At 39.4% G+C, this 17,273-nt stretch overlaps 1 protein-coding gene across 17 annotated transcripts in view; it reads right to left on the minus strand.

Annotated features, from left to right (window-relative positions):
• NFIA (nuclear factor I A) overlaps positions 1-17,273 on the minus strand; it is a 466,574-nt gene that overhangs the window by 49,597 nt on the left and 399,704 nt on the right. For 11 of the 17 annotated variants that reach the window (XM_037907918.2, XM_043552640.1, XM_043552638.1 and 8 more), the window contains exon 7: positions 10,865-10,993. The exons of the other annotated variants lie outside the window; for them this stretch is intronic. In XM_037907918.2, coding sequence (XP_037763846.1) covers positions 10,865-10,993 — 129 coding nt within the window. The remainder of the gene's footprint in view (positions 1-10,864; positions 10,994-17,273) is intronic. 17 annotated transcript variants of the gene reach the window in all.

Raw genomic sequence — 17,273 nt, forward strand, 5'->3', positions numbered from 1 at the left:
GTATTTCAGAAAAGTCCCTACTTTTCTCGTTTCTAGTTATCCTCACTATTCCAGCTGACTCTTCATAAGTTCATTTAACTCAAATTCTCCCTCCCTCCTTCCCTCCCCACCCCATTTTTCATTTAACAAAATTTTAGACAATGATATGTATTCAGCTCTGCAATCTTGATGTTAGTTAATTGCCTCTTCCCTTTTCATTGAGCCATTGCAGATTTACACAGGTTGGACAGACACTTAGATTCTTTTCATTTTACTTGTTACTTTTGGCATCGACTCTTTAGACTGATTCCCAGTTCTGTGGGAGGATCCCAAGAAAAGCTGTCAGGAGAGCTGTGCGAATAGTAAAAACTAATCTCCCCTCAGGTGTAGCATGCTCTTAGCCAGTATTATATCCACACTCCTTCCCCCAGACACATGAAACACCACAGCTTAGTCTAGATTTTGCAAAAATTTACCATCTCAGCTGTTAAGCAGTAATAACCCAGTTGCAAAAACTTAACGTCTTAACTAGTATGTCTATTATATGTATGTATATTACTAGTATGCACTATTAAAAGAACATGACACTCATTTGTCCACACAGCAACAAGAAACCAGCTAATAAACTGTACATGAAGTGAGAGGCTGCATACGAAGTCTCAGGAATTTGTATTCCCAAGTAAGACTTTTAACAGGTCAAAGATGTATGAAAACTCTCCACCAAACTCAGCGTATTGTATCAGTTGACAGCTTCCACTAGATACACCCAGCATTATCTAATAGCTAGAGTACAGGACTGGGAATCGGGAGACCAGGTTTCCAGTCCCGCCTCTGAAAAACACTCACTGTGTGACCTTGGGCAAGCCATTTCAGCTAAGATTTTCAAAAGTGTCCATTAAGGTGGTAAAAAACCAGGCCTGAAGTGTCTGAAGTTAGTCACTTGTAATTAATGGACACATCTGAAAATGGCCTTAAATTCTCTCTGCCGCAGTTTCCCCATCTGTAAACGGGGCTACTACTACTTACTTACTTCACAGAGGGTACAGCGAAGTTTAATCAGTGGTTGTTTGTGATCCGAAATCCTTAGATGGAAGACAACACAGAAGTACTTTTATTTTATGTATTTATTATTCAGGAAGTCCCAAACCGCTTATTCAGGGCTCTCCTTTAAACCTGAGAAATTCATATTTTATTATGGACTTTACCTATTCAGCGATACAAAAAATAAAAAAGAATGCCGGTTTGAAAGTCGGGGCTTCATTTCTACCTGCAGTAGGAATGCAGAGGTAGGAATCTTTAGTGTTAATAAATCTTGTGCCTGTCTGTGGGGGGAATAACTCTCCTATCTCAAGGCAAGCGTGAATATTTCAAAGCACACATGACTCTAATTCCATTGAAGCTCACCTGAATCATCTCAGTCTTTTTACTGAAGAAAATGAGATGATAATGTACGGTGGCCTGCAACAGATACACCAGCATTTTAAAACTACTATGGCTGGGCCAAGTAATTATGTGCTACAGCTGTTGCACGCTGTGCTCGCTTTTTCAGTGGTTTATGGGTTTTTAGTGCTATGCAGCATAAAAGTTAGAGGATTTTTTTCAGAACGCTGAATTCCAGTGTCGGATTATGAAGGCCAGTCTTGTCTGACTTTCTCCCTCCTTGATTTGTAGTAGCCAATAACAAACTAAATTACGAATAAAACAAGTCAGACTCATTGATTAGATTAGCATTTCACGTGTGTCGGGCAGATGAATAAAAGATTAAGTTGTAAATTGTCTTCAGTTATATGATTAGATAATAAAGAATCAGTTAATTTGAAGCAGGATATAGTTTTATTTGTATCACCCAACCCTTTCCTAGAACCCTGGGTGAAACTACAAACATACCAAAGCTGGACACTTCAATAGTTGATCTGTAAGACATTAAAGACAAGCCAAACAACTGTGCCATAATGTGAAAAAATCTTACACATTTTGCAGAGTCTGAACGCCCAGCACAGATTAGCTGTGGCCAGCTAAGGCCAGACTGGGGTCCTTTCTCACGCTGGTGGGCACTTACTGCAGTAGTCCTAATGCAGTCAATGGGACTCCTCTGGTAATTGCTTGCCAGAGTGCAAAGGGACTTCATAATCTGACCGTCAGCAATGACATCAAATCCTCCCACCTCTCCCATCAAGGAATGAATGGTTCCCAGCGTATGGGACACAGACATACTGATCCACTTATATTGTCCCCTCCCATTCATCCTGACTTCTCACCAAGCATCCTTCCAGCCAAGATGAATGGTTGAAATTTCCTTCTTCATAATGCTGCTCCTTAAGTCTCCAACAGGGTCACTGTTTGACATGCAGCATTCCTCATCTCCTACCCAGCAAATGATTTTTACCCCTCTCCCAAGCTCCCAGCCCAAGGAAGCAACAGACTGCGTACTCAAACCCAGTTCTTACAGATGGCAGTACAAAGCACACAGCCCTAGACCATCCGACTAGACAGATGGAGTATTGGTTTCACTGGGGCACAACGCTGAAATAGCTATTGTATAAAGTGATAATTAAGTTTACTACTAGCTCATTAAACATTGATCATTCTTCCTAGAAATAGTAACACTATAATCATAATGAAACAAGCAGTATTTTGTATCAGCTTGTTTTTGACTTTATGACAATTAAGAAAGTATTTTAAAAAAGTCATTTATCTAGAAATGTTATATTGTGGTTTGTTCTCGGAGACATTTCCTTTCAGGCTTTTAAGATGCCTTAACTCCCTGCATGATGTGAGCCTTCTCACAGCATTAAAGTGGTGCAAGTGCCAGTTCGAATTATGCAAGATGTATCCCACCCTTTGTACCCCTAAGGTACTTATTCTCAAAATTGACCATATTAGAGTACTAATTGGCTAAGCCACCATGCTGGCTGATGTGAAATGCTTTCAAACACCATGAAACAGCTGTGTTTATCGGAAATATGAAGAGTGACTTTTTAATAAGGAAAGCTGGCAATGATCCAGATTTGTTGAAAAGAACTTGCACTTCTGTGGATAATACAATACAAGAGGTAAAGAAGAGAAGATTAAAACAATAACTTTAGAAAGCAGAGATTTTTGTGATGAAAGCACTTACCCAAAACAAGAAAATAAATTGAGAAACTTGGGCTGGAATTTTTAAAGTCACCTAAGGGAATTCATGAAGTCCCACTGAATTTCAATGGGAACTGCATGCCTAACATCCTTTGAAGATCTCAACTTTTCTTACTACCTTTTGGAAATGGTCTTGGGTGGCCAAACACAGGCTGCTGACTTTTTCAATGTGGCCTGGGGTTCCCCTCACCTTTAATACAGAGATGCTGACCACAGAAACTACAGGTCTGTGTATACAGGCTATTCACTGAACCAGGTGGAAAGCCACTCAGATCATGATGGAATATAGTACATTGCTGGGATCTGTCCTCCTCATGGGTGGAATTCATCCCTATGCAGGCCAGCACAAGACCAACACACTGCTGAAGTCCTGCATCATTCTGCAAAATAGAGGTTAAGTGGGCTGTCGATCTGGCTTGAGGATGAGTAAAATCAGGTAGTCCTCACAACAGACACTGGAAGCCCAATCTTGTTCTCGGTGAAACCATTGAGAGTTTTGCCTTCAGTCAGAACAGGAGCAGATCCTTATCTGATACTCATAAGAATGGCTGGGATTTGTGTGTCACTGATATTCTACCCTTGCATCAAGTAGGTAATTTTTAATTGTACCTTCAAAATACAACAAAATAGAGTTCACCCAACATACTTAGGCTGCAAGATCTTTGGAACAGGGACTGATGATAAATACAAATAATGATACAAATGATATACAAACACCCAAGCATGATGGATGGAGGGTCTGATCCTGCTCCCATGGACATCAATAAGAGCAAGACTGGACACATAACGGCTTATGTTCAGAGATGTTGAGTGCTTCCATTTCTATTACTGAAGTCACATGGAGCTTTGGGCATTTAGCACTTTTGAAAACCAGACCCATAATGTCCTCAGTTCTGGGTTGGGTCCTGGTCCCTTTATGCTGGTCCTGCATAATAAAGTGTTGGAAACCATGTGCAACTTCCACTGGGAAATATTCATGGTGTAATTAAGATTTCCCAGTGGCATAGTACAGGCAGAAGGGCCTTGTGCCAATGCCCCCGAGGGCCACAGCACAGGGTGTGTGCCTGGGGATTGTCTATGGGTGGGGCTGAAATATCCTGGGCTCTGGCTATTCTGAGCTGCTATATTAAAGTCCTTAGTGTCAAATTGACCCCTAGCAAAGCCAGAAAGTAGGGCTAGACTGAAGTCCAGAATTGGGGCCAAGAATTAAGCTCTTGAAAACACAGTGACATTCTTCTACATATGCATGATAAGAAATACTGAAGGAATACTTAAAAAGGTATAAAAACTGAAGAATGCCTCTACCTCCTAAACAAAACAAACTGTAGGTTTAACCAAAGATCTTTTCAATGGCCAAAAACTACCATGTAGTCACCTAGTGGGGTTTCCTACTTCAAAATCAAGCACTGGCAACTTTTGCATTTTTTTTGATAATCAAGATGTGTTTTCATATACAAAAGGAAAAACTACCACTGGGGAAAGGTGTAGTGGTTATTTCATAAAGAAATGCAGTTGCTAAGTTTACAAAAGAAATGTAAATTCTCTTTTCAGAAAAACCCTACAACCTTTATGTGTGTGATGATATAATTCTGCTTTGATACTAAAAAGGGCATGGTAATGTAATCTGTGACTTTGGAGTGATATATTGCTGTTAAGTTAATAGGACTCCACATTCCCATTTCTAATATCAGTGTTTTCCCCCCCTCTTTCATTCTGTAGATGGTAAGCTGATACTACATAAACATTGTTAAAGCTATAGTTCCACGCTACAGTAATTCACTTAACTTTAACATGATTTATGGTTCTGTCAATAGGGGAGGTTGAAAATCCTAAGCTCTGATGCTTAAACATGGGTTCCATATTTAAAGTAATAATGTGCTTTTTGTGTGTGTCTGAGGTTACAGAATTTAGCATAAAGCAGAGATAAAAATATTACAGTTCAATGCACTGTTAAAAGGAGAGTGTAACTTCATGGACACATCAAAGAAAGCAATGAAACCGAATATATAATCAGTGATAGAGCACGTAAAACACTTAGGTCCTTCAGCACTATATTTTTATATTATTTTTTAGATTTGCATGACATCTTATAAGTATTTGTACACCCTTTCCCCTTTTCTAAATACTTTGGCTCAGTTAGATCAGCTCTCTTTGTCAGGATGAGTTTAAATCTAGGTCCACTTTGTTAATCACCCCCCATTATTCTCTCTGGCACTTCCCCCAAGGCATTTTGCCTCTTTAAGAGATTAAGCGACCAAGTCATCTTGTTGCTCTAACATGTCCTCACTGGAACAATGTATTAACACAATTCCTCTGCAAAAGAGCCCTCTTTAGAAGTTTGCTGCAGGGATGACAAATTAACCCAGCATGGTGTCCCACACATCTATCTCAGTACAAATTATTAGTGTAATAGAGCTTTTAGTTATGCATTTATCTGGTAATTATTGAACGGTTACACAAAACGAAGCTGAGCAATCATGGCCCTTTATGAGGCAATCTCAGTGGGTGGTCTTACAGTTAATTTAGGATAGTCGTCCTCTAAGCAGTTCACTCACACACAAATTAGCTAAACAGCCTGTTTCTTTAAATATTTCCTATGTCACAGGGTAACGCTTTACAATACAATAAAGGTAGAGTTTTAATTACACGGTTCCTGACTTTTGTTTAGTTGGAGTTTTAACCATTAGCAAGCCTCTCCAGTTTCAGCTGGGATGTTAGAGAAAACAATATTTGGGTGGTGAATGCAATCATTACTAAACCCTGCCTTTGAAGTTCTCTGTTAGGAAACTGCTTTTCCTCTACCTTCCATATTATCTGAAGTAGGGCCAAACTCAAACACTTAACACATACGGTTGGCTACACACAGGAATAGCCCCATTATTATTTTTAAATTGCCTCGGCAAGTTAGTATGTTGGTTACGTGTCACTGTGTGAGCTAATCTGCGCTGGGCGTTCAGACTCCACAAAATGTGTATGATTTTTTCACATTATGGCACAGTTGTTTGGCTTGTCTTTAATGTCTTACAGATCAGCTATTGAAGTGTCCAGCTTTGGTATGTTTGTAGTTTCACCCAGGGTTCTAGGAAAGGGTTGGGTGAAATATGAGTCATCAGTGTGCCCTTGTTGCCAAGAAGGCTAACGGCATATTGGGCTGCATTAGTAGGAGCATTGCCAGCAGATCGAGGGAAGTGATTATTCCCCTCTATTAGGTGCTGGTGAGGCCACATCTGGAGTACTGCATGCAGTTTTGGGCCCCCCACTACAGAATGGATGTGGACAAATTGGAGAGAGTCCAGCAGAGGGCAACAAAAATGATCAGGGGGCTGGGGCACACGACTTATGAGGAGAGGCTGAGGGAACTTGACTTGTTTAGTCTGCACAAGAGAAGAATGATGCGGGATTTGATAGCAGCCTTCAACTACCTGAAGGAGGGTTCCAAAGAGGATGGAGCTCGGCTGTTCTCAGTGGTGGCAGATGACAGAACAAGATGCTATGGTCTCAAGCTGCAGTGGGGGAGGTCTAGGTTGGATATTAGGAAACACTATTTCACTAGGAGGGTGGTGAAGCACTGGAATGGGTTACCTAGGGAGGTGGTGGTATCGCCATCCTTAGGGGTTTTTAAGGCCCAGCTTGACAAAGCCCTGGCTGGGATGATTTAGTTGGTGTTGGTCCTGCTTTGAGCAGGGGGTTGGACTAGGTGACCTCTTCCAACCCTAATCTTCTATGATTCTATGATTCTGTGATATAGCACACAATAACCAGCACTCTGAGGAAACATCTAGGGGCAACTGGAGATATTCCTTTCTGGAATATATTATTCCACAATGGTATACGTCACTGTATAGCCCACTCCATTAAAGTCAGTCAGTACAAATTCACTAAGTGATTTGCTGCATGTTAGTTTAACGGGCAACCTACAGGCACAGTTTTGAAGCACAATGCCACACTTTGGTGACCACCCAAGTCTCAGTGGAAATACTGTACCATGTGGGAAAACCACATTAAGACAACAGTAGGCACCCCCCTAGTGCTTTTTTTCCTGCATTCCTCTCTTCTGCCCACGTATCCGTTGCTTTGGGTTCCTCACTTTCTGTCACATCCCCTGTTCTTTGCGTTTATGTGCCTCCTTCATTTCTCTCCCTAATATACCATTCTTAGTACTCTTTCCTTCTTTTCTTTCTGCAGGATCTACACAGTCATAGTGTGAGAACTGATGTACCTGTCAAGATTGGCTGTTGTATGAACCTCTCTAGGATTTCATGATCATGGTCAGTTTAACTTTGTAGCCAGCTCCAGGTGGTAAAGTCACTAAAGTGTAAGGAGCTTCTGGGGCATCAGTGCATTGCTACTATGTAATTATTGCTAATTATTTCAGTATTTTGCTGTCTGGTAAAGATTGCAAGCAGCCTGATGGCTAGGAAACAGGTTGGCTTTGCAATGCATAATAACTTTATTGGAACACACTGACCACCGAAAATGTTACCCTCATGTAATGTAAGTATATTACTTCAGAAATAAAAATCTTGGTGCTTGAATTTTTAAGAATTTTCCATTTATTTGAAAGCTGATAGTCATGTCAAAACTTAAACCTAAGGCTATAGGCACTGCCGCCAACTGCCAGACATAATACCTTAGTTTGAGACCTATGTATCCTGCTTCAGAGAGGATCAAGGTTCGTGGCGTCAAGCCCAGAAAAACTGCCCTCACTAAGTGAGGATCCATGAATCAGTTTGGTAGCTTACCACTAAAGAAACCTGGAACTTGCTACCATCTGTTGGCTGTAGGGAACAGAAGGGACAGTCACTAAAGAACTAAAATCCTTGGGCCAGGACTCACTGCTCATCTGATTCTCCGGCCAGCACCGGATTCTGTCAGCTGGCCACTGCATAGGTGAGGTAAGAGCTGGCACCAGCACCAGCACAGAGGAGAAGCTGCCACACATGGCCCTCCATAGCACAGCACAGCTGCTTGCTTCAGTCCATTCCTGGGGGGGTTTCTACCTGTTTCATTCAGTGGAACACTTCATACCAGACACATCCACTTTTGGACCAGCTTCCTAACCCTGACCCCCCAACAGCTTTGTTCTCACAATGTTTCATTCAGCAGACTGCTAGGAAAGGCTCAGTGCATCCTTAGTCATTTCCAAACGAGGTACACTAGGACAGGGTTCCAAGGAATGCTCGGAAGGCTGTGAAAGCTGCAAGTGTGTGATGGAGAACTTAAAAGTAATGGACTGCCAACGGCATATCCCTTAAACATTCTACATACATTTCTTTGCTCTCTATTTTGCACATTGTGTGCAAACAGTTTGTATTAGTATTAATGTGAAATGTTTGTGGTGCACACACACTCCCCCCTCAAAAGGAAAATAGATCCTTTTGTAATTGTTTGGCTGACTCAGGGGTTTATTCTGATTGTGACCTACTTATATACAACTTCTTTCTCGCTGATTTTTCTCGGCAGCATGGAGACTGTTTAGTACACTGTATTCACCCCAAAGAAGACCCAAAATATTCTGCATGTCTGACCGCTGGCCACCAATACATGATATAAGAGAACTCATGGAGATTTCTCACCATACGAGGTGAATGGACAGTGTACACTACATTTTACTTGGCATTTTGCCACTAAGTTGTGCAACCTCCAATAACTAGTAATATATAATAATTGTTTGGAGAATATATCAATTCATATAATGAGGTTATTGCTCCCTAAGTGTCATCTTCTTATGCTTGAAAAGCTTCTCTCCTTCCTCCTCTGCTGCTGATTCTAATGTACACTTTGCAGGATTGAACAAAGGTCACAGTCTGGATTTGCAGATGGTAATATAGTAATCCACCTCAGAACAGAATAATTGTTGGAGAAGAGGAATAAAGACAGCCAGTGATCAGTGGAAATAGAGTCCTGGAAAGGAGCCATCTATCCAATAAAGATTCCAGTTTGGAACATGACCCTTCCAGGTGATATTCTTAAAAGGACCTCAGATACTAACAGAGAGTGGGATTTCCTTGAAAATCCACAAAAATATGTTAGTGAGTGAGCCTCAAGTGGAACAAGACCTCACTGATTTATGCTGAAAAAAGCAGATTTTTGTTTAATACACTAGGAACTATGATACTCTTCTACAGAGTTAGTGCACACATTTTGTTCCAGCATTTAAAAATAAAATTGTGAAAGAGAATCATTATAATTTTAACTTTCAAATTCTGTGTACCCTTGTGAACAGTCTCCTCACACACCTGGCAGATTTCCTCAACTGCACACCAAATTTCTCAATAGATACTGTAGATACATTTGAACAAGACTTGTATAGTGACACATTTTTGCTTAAAGCACATAAAAATGCAAAATACACAGAGTCTAAGTAAGAGTACAAATGGGTGCATATTGGTCTGGTATATCTTATATTAAATAAAATGGGTGTAAGGTAAAATCTAACTAAATACTGAATAGGATTTGTTAACCAACTAGCTAATAGTACAGAACTAAAGGGCAGAAAGTTTAAGAGTATTACAAGGTAGGAATTTAGAGTCAGCTGATGTGCAGCACACTGTTGTTAATGTAACTTTCATTTCATTCGTGCCTTCTTATTATCACCAATTATCAAAGCTTTTTAAAGATCTTACATGTTTGCCTGGTAGCTTAGTTCTCACAAGAAGAATAAATTCTTGTATGATTAACAGCCAACAGCTTGACTCCACTGATAGATCCAGTGTGTTTTAAATTTCTAAAACTACACAGAACCATTAAGCCTGATTCTAAACTCATACCAATTTTACACTGGTGAAATTCCATGGACTTATGCACCATCCCCTTACAGTATATAGACAATAGAATTATTCCTGGTTACACTGATGTAAGTGATGACAATAAAGACACCTATAAAAAGGAAAATACAAAACGTGGACTTTTTTTTTCCAGGTATGAGTTGCTAGTAAGTCTTCCACACCTCACCAATTGAACAATAATTATTCTGAATAAAGCAAAACCCATGGCAGAAAGAATTGTTACAATTATTTCACTCACATTTTTATATTTTCACACAGAGAATTTGCTAAATGATTCATTCATTTGTGGACAGCACTGTGCACGAATGTGCTCTCTTTCTAACGTGAACTGTGTATCATATTTATTTTTTCTCGGTTTAATGTGGATATATCTTTCTAACAAATGTATAAGTACATGGAGACCCAGAGGACATCTGTTTTATTTGAAAAGCCAGTCAGAAAATATTGTGAAGAAAACCAGCCAAAGTATTGTAGGAACCAATCTACAACTTCAAAGGAGTCCACTAATGAGGGCAGTTCTCCAGCACACTAATGCCAACAGCTTGAATACAAAATGACACGCAATGAAAACGGAGCATGTCGAAAGGAGATTAGCACAGTTTAGATGTTGAATGAGGAGTCCCCATCTTTAGCAGATAAATGAACTTATCGTATATATTGACATGGACAATACAAACACACAGCAAGTAACACGTTCTATAATTTTTCTGATGAAAAATAATGACTTCTCCCCACAAAAAACTTTGGAAAATGTTGAATAGTCACCAGAAACTTTAACAAATAGACCCCAGTAACCAAACACAGTTCTTAATAACTGAAACCTTCAGGCTACCGGCTTTGAAATAGCAAAACCTCTTATTGTGTGTCACAGGCTGATGGTAACTTTCAGTAGAAAATAATGCTGATTCAGGGTGTGGAGGCTAAAGTTTAAGCTGATTCGGGGCTCTTGGGTAAGGCCTCACCTCTGGGTCCTGTAATGACAGGTCGATGATGCTGTGTGAATGCCGTTCCAAGGGAGGAGGTCTGCGAAGGCGAGGGACTGCTGAAACCAGACTTCTCTGACTTCTTTAATGTGGTTGGCGATGGCATTCCTGGCAAGAATGATTGATAAGTGCAATTTAATAATGCTAGGTCATGGAACGACAGCCTATGCATTGTGAAAGTGAGTGCAGAAGCAGCTAAATAAACTTAAAGGACAAATAAAATTGAATACAACAAGCTGAAAGCTCACTTTTATTTATGATCTTTTGGGGGCAGGAGTGGCCATGGTTTGCTCTGAGTAATAAGTACTAAAATGCAGCCATATTTTTCTTTTAAATCTGAAGTACAGAGAAGACGCAGCTTTTTTGTTATTATTAATTATTATTTATTATTAAATCCTAACTATGCTTTATTTTTAGAAACCTGCAAGGGTTACAGCACTTGGATTTTAACCTGTTTTTAAATAGTTAACTCTGCTAGCTAACGCACACTATTTTATCAGATTATTGCACATGGATATTTTAAGTGTGCTGCAAGATCAATACACAAGGAGAGAAAGAGGGAATCTCACTCCAAACTCTGAATTTCCTTATCCCTCCGCAGCTTAGTTCAGACTAGGTTATTTTAAAAGCATTTATTTGTGTGGTTATCTTTGCTTTATTTTTATTTTTTTTAAATGTGTGTGTGTGTGTATATATTAAAGTCACAATTATATAGTTTCAGAGCAGTTGCTATACCCATGAAAATATAGCAGCGGCTTCCCATAGAAAACAGAACTGCCACTGGGGTGAAAACATTTCTACTGACATTATGCTGACCTTCAGACTTGGTGCAGTGTTAATATGACCACTGGATTTATTCCTCCATGTGAGCTATTTTTGTTGATATCATATCAACTCTGTGGGTCATTCAGCTCTGATGCAATATCAAAAATGTTAGTAGAATGCACGTTTTGCAATGGATTCACTAAAATCTGGGATGGTTAGTATGCTGTCTATGCTAGGATAGGTGGATATGCAGTATGATATATGTGTGTGTATGGGTCAATATCTATATTACTACAGACATAGACAGACACATTCAGATTGTCAACACTGTATTTATAGTATGTTTTCTGTATATCTATCTATTGACAGATATGCAGAAAAATTAATGTCAAGTTCTTTGGGCTACAGTTGAAATAGCACAAAAGAAAAATGATTGTTCTTAATAATGGTAGCTGTATAGTCCCCAAGACATTAATTTACAACACAAGGCAGTGTGCTTGTGCATTGTACATTGAAGGACTGGAGTAGGTGAAGTCCCATTTTGAAGCAACGAGCGTTTGTTCAGAGACTGTTTTCTATCAAGAGTTTCCCTGGTGGTGGCTGTTTCTTCACAACAGGGAAAAGTTAACAACTTAATTTTATGTTAAAATACAAGTTTAGAATAGATGGACTGCGGCATATCTATGGGATCAACTATTTTCTCATGATTTTCTCTAATTATGATAAAGTCTTTTTGATGGGGCAGGGACATGTGAAGGTGGGTTGAATTGTGATGGGTTTGAATGAAGTATTAACAATTTTTCAGATGCAAAATGTCTCAAAGTAGCCTGCTAATTCATTGATCAAATGGCAAGGAGAATGAATATACATTGTGATGTCACAAAAAGGATGGAGCTTAATTAGGATTGTTAAAAATTTTGGCAGGTGCCATCTGGGCATGTTCAGAAGTGATGTTTCAATCACTTATAACTTTATTTGTAAATGTTCCCTCCACAGTAAGCAAAGACTCTATTCCTTAATAAAAGCAATGGCTATGTCATAGTCCAAATGACAATTTCAAGTATTTTTCTATATCTCTGTGTGTGTCCATCCATGTGCATCACATGTACACACAGTATAAACATGTGTGCACACTCAGTATACTGTGGGCCGGACTATCCTTGAATTTGCACAGATGTGCAAGAGGGGAGAGGGCATGTAATGAGCCATTCTCTCCAAAGTGGCTAGGGACAATCACAGTACTTATCCTAACGGGAGCACAGGAACTGCTCCCTTTGGGAAACTATGAAATCCAATCTGGGATTCCCTAAAGGGGACAGGACTATGACATTTCCTCTGCACATGTCCACGGAGCTGGCTGGGTGCACCGGGAGAGCAGGCTGCATTACCTCACTGGAGGATGCAGCTCATGTACTTCCTTTGTGCGCTGGAGAGCTGAAGGGAGGTACTGAATACAGAGAAAGGGCTGAAATTCATCCTTAATTCACAGTACAGTATTGCTGTTTAATTCAAAAACATAGGGGAAACAAGCCCTATTCATGCTCAGAAATGAAAATTTCAAGGTAAGATAACTTTAATTATTAAATGTTTATGTCCACATTAAGAGCGCATCCTGTGTCTGCCTGCATGAGTGTACAAGGCCCCAGATGCAGTGGAAATGCTAGGTTTCTTCTGTGTAGTGAAGGCCAGGAACTGCAGAGGGCCTCAGTGGCAGATCTCTGCACTGGAATTCAGAGGAGGGAATGAGTGTGTTAGGGTTGTGGCAAGAACATGATCAGTGGGACTGTACTCAGAGCAGTTCTACTGGACCATAAACCCACGTACACGTAGGAGCAGTGTTCCTCATATCTTCCACTTTTCGCCATATCCTCTAGCAATGTGGTTATGAGGAAGACACTAAAACATTTTAGACAGCCCATAAACTTTCTTCTGCTCTAGTGCTGTGAAACCGCTTAACTGATTTAAGCCAACTTTTGTTTAAAACAAAAATCTCTTCTGGGCTGAGAACATATGCACCAACCCAAAGCAAATTCATATGACTGAGTTATAAACACCAAATGCTGAGGATTTAGAATGAAAAGGCCAAATGATCTTGAACTATGGCAGAGCTGAGTGGCGTCATTATCATATGGGAAAGGTTTTTATAAGACCAAAACAGCTGTAATTTACAAACAGAGCATCTACTATAAATTTAGTTATGAAATAACCAATGGATAGAAAAACAAATGTTGATGCTGGAATCATAATCATAATAATAATCATTTTAACCTATCATTGTTAAATGGTTTGGTTTTGAAACAACAGACACTATTGAATTTTTGATCTTGTTTTACTTTTGATGCTAAATTATTAGTTTATTATAAGGAATTGTATCCATCAGATCTCAAGGAAAAAACAGCTGCTTCACAGTTCATCGGAATATGCAAACAAGAATTTAATTATTTAACTTAAACTTGACTAAGAACAGAGCAGGGGATGAGCTGCCACCTCACTTCTGAGCGTATTTTGTCCTTTAAGATGGAAGGGGTATGGCAGTAAGTTAGGCAGTGCAAAGCAATTAGCATCATTCACATTTTATGGTGAGCTAGCATGGTGCTTTAGCAGCAAAATTCAAACATTCTATGAATGGGTTAATAAAAGAAGAAATACAGTCTGCATGCGAGAAAAAGGTTTCCAAGAACAAGCCAAAATATGTCCCATTCTTCTAAATTTATCACAGCCACGTGACATCATCCCTGAGACTGCCAGAAATGACTTCTTTTTTTTTTTGCAATTTAAAAAAACCCCTCTCACTTAGCACCATATGTTTGGTTGATGTGCCTGATATATCCTGCATATTCTTTAGTCCATCCATTTCATATATTCATATTTTATTCTTTCACTAAGATCATATTTTTCAGTCCTGGTCAATTCTACTTTAGCTTCTTTCAGGAAAGCAAAAGCACATGGGACTGAAGTTTAATCATCCGGAAAAAAATGGCCCAGGTACTGCAACTCTTACTCAATCCCACTGACTTCAACTGGTGGTGTGGGTTCTCCACACCTCTAAAAATCAGGCCACTTATTTAATAGTACTTCCCTACCTCACAGGGATGCTGTGGAGATAATCAGATTAAAGACTGAAGTGTTCAGGTACTGTGGTAATAGATGCTATCGTTCAGCCTAAGATAGATAGATGACTAAATATGGATTCAGATGCCCAACTTATGGCACTCATGTTTGAGAACCATGGCCTGTTTTAAATTTCTTCCACTATATTCCTGATAGCATGGTGGTTTCAGCACACTAAAGACTAGACTTCCACATCAGGCACAGTTCTGAATTAAAGGGTGGTGGATAAGTCGTACTGGGTCAGGCGGTATTGTGGAGTGCCAATGAGTTCCTCTTCCCTGTATGCTTGAGGGCAGCAGCAACTTACAATGTCCCCAAACCAGCTCATCTGTAAAGGCTGGCCAGTGAATAGGGAGGAGAGCCAAGTCTCCACCCATTCTTTGCCCCTTCCTACCCACATGCTGTGAGGAAGACGTAAACAAGCACTGCCTGAATGCAGGTCTGGGTGGCCCACGTGGGGTCTAAGGGTGGTTCTTACTCCCCCAATAGCCATGCAGTCCAAATCACTGATGAGCCCTACATTTCTTGTTCAGAGTCACAGATTTCATAAAGACTGGGTCTGATTCTCCCTGACTGTTATGAGTGTAACTGAGAAGAGAAACAGGCCTACAGCACTTTCTTTCTTTCTTTCTTGGACAATTTTAACTGCAGAATAAATGGAAAAGCTAACTGCTAAATAAAAAAGGAAAATTGAGGGATTTTGTACTATAAACCACAGGTGGAAATCTAAGTGGATACCTTAACTTATTGTACTGTTATTCTTGCGATTATATATACAAAAAGCCAAACATATGGGGCCTTAGCCTGCTCCCATTTATTAAAGATTTGTCACTCTCTTCAATGGGAGCAAGAGCAGGCCCATAATGGTGCTAAATAGAACAAGATGTGGTTTTTTGAAAGCAAATATTAATTTTTCACTGGTTTTTCAGTTAAAAAGAAGTTTAAGAACAGTACACATACAAACAGAAAATTCAGACAACAGAAATCTTGAAACTGTCCCCAGCAATATTTTCTCCAAAGAATTTGTTTTCGTTTTCAAAATTAAAGCGTTCTGAATTTTCATTGATTTGGCAATACCTAAACACAAAGCTATTTTGTTCATTCCAGATCATGCATCACACCCTTCTGCTCAATGCACAAACGCAAGCATAAATGGAATTCTGGTCCTTCAGTGCTTCTGGTTACTGGAGCCACTGAACTGATGATGAAGTCCCGCAGTAAGACCTTCGAAAACTCTGCACTTCGCAAACCTCCAACCCAAATTTAAACAATGAATGTACAGGAATATTTCACATTCACCATCTTCTAAGGATCACTGGAGCATTGTGATATTTTTAATTCCTGTACCTCCTGATATTTGCCAGTACAAAAAGTGCACAAAAGGCTTCCCAAAGTACATCCAGAGAGTCTTAAAATGTCCATGTAAGAGACTGATGTTTTTAAATGAATTAGAGAAGGATATGTAAGAAATTCAGTTCACAAAAACCATTTACCATAGTAAATAGATACCTAGTAGCCTACTTTCCACATATTCTATGGGGTCATTCTCCTCTCACTTACACTGGTATAAATTAGGAGTAACTACAGTGAAGAGTTACATTAGTGCAAAAGGAGACTGATGCCCTCTCTCTTTCTAGATAGTTATATATCTAATGTGACATCCATCTAATTTCACTTTAGTATTGCCTTTAGGCCAGTACCTTCCTGATAATACACCACCACCATAACATATAATCTAAATCATAACACACAACTCAATAGCAAGTCAATCATATTTGTGTTAACTAATTTCCATCTGAAAATAAATATTAACCATGTAGATAGCTACCAAAACACTCCCAGTAGCTGTCTGACACGGGAATTTCATACGAAAAGATAAGTGTGCAACAGAGCCTTAAGCTTTAATCATACCTTGAGGTACTATAAAGAGGAATCTGGGAGGCTCAAATATTAATGGGGAGTGGACAAAAAAAAAGTTTGTTTCAAAATAAACGGTGATGCATGAAGGCAAGATGGCTGTTGAATGAAAGTTTATTAGTATCTGATATGCTGGAGGAATCATGTAAGGACTGTTCATTCTACTGAAAACGACCCCAGCAATGCCACTGAGATCAGTCAGAATTCTACAGAAGTGTTGGTCATGTAAATTGGTACGGGGAACCTTCAACTTGTCCTCCTGAGTTTCCTGTAATTTCCTCCTGAGTTTCCTGTATCAGTTTCTTCTGGAGAGATCACTCAAATCTATCTATCTATCTGTGCACTCATCGCTCCCAAATATTTAAAATAATGAAACAATAGAGACATACTAACTCTTCAAAGACATAACAACTTCACTATGCCAAATATAGCAGTAAAACCTTTGTGCCAGTATTTGTTCCAAATAATTGTTAAAAAGAGATTGATTGATTAAAAATAAGGACTAGGATTTTCAAAAGAGCCTAAGGGAGTTAGATGCCCAACTTACACTGAAATTCAATGGGATTCAGACACTGAAGTCCTTTAGGTCACTTTG

Source organism: Chelonia mydas, chromosome 8 (assembly GCF_015237465.2).
Source record: "Chelonia mydas isolate rCheMyd1 chromosome 8, rCheMyd1.pri.v2, whole genome shotgun sequence".
In the NCBI taxonomy this organism is placed as follows: domain Eukaryota; kingdom Metazoa; phylum Chordata; order Testudines; family Cheloniidae; genus Chelonia; species Chelonia mydas.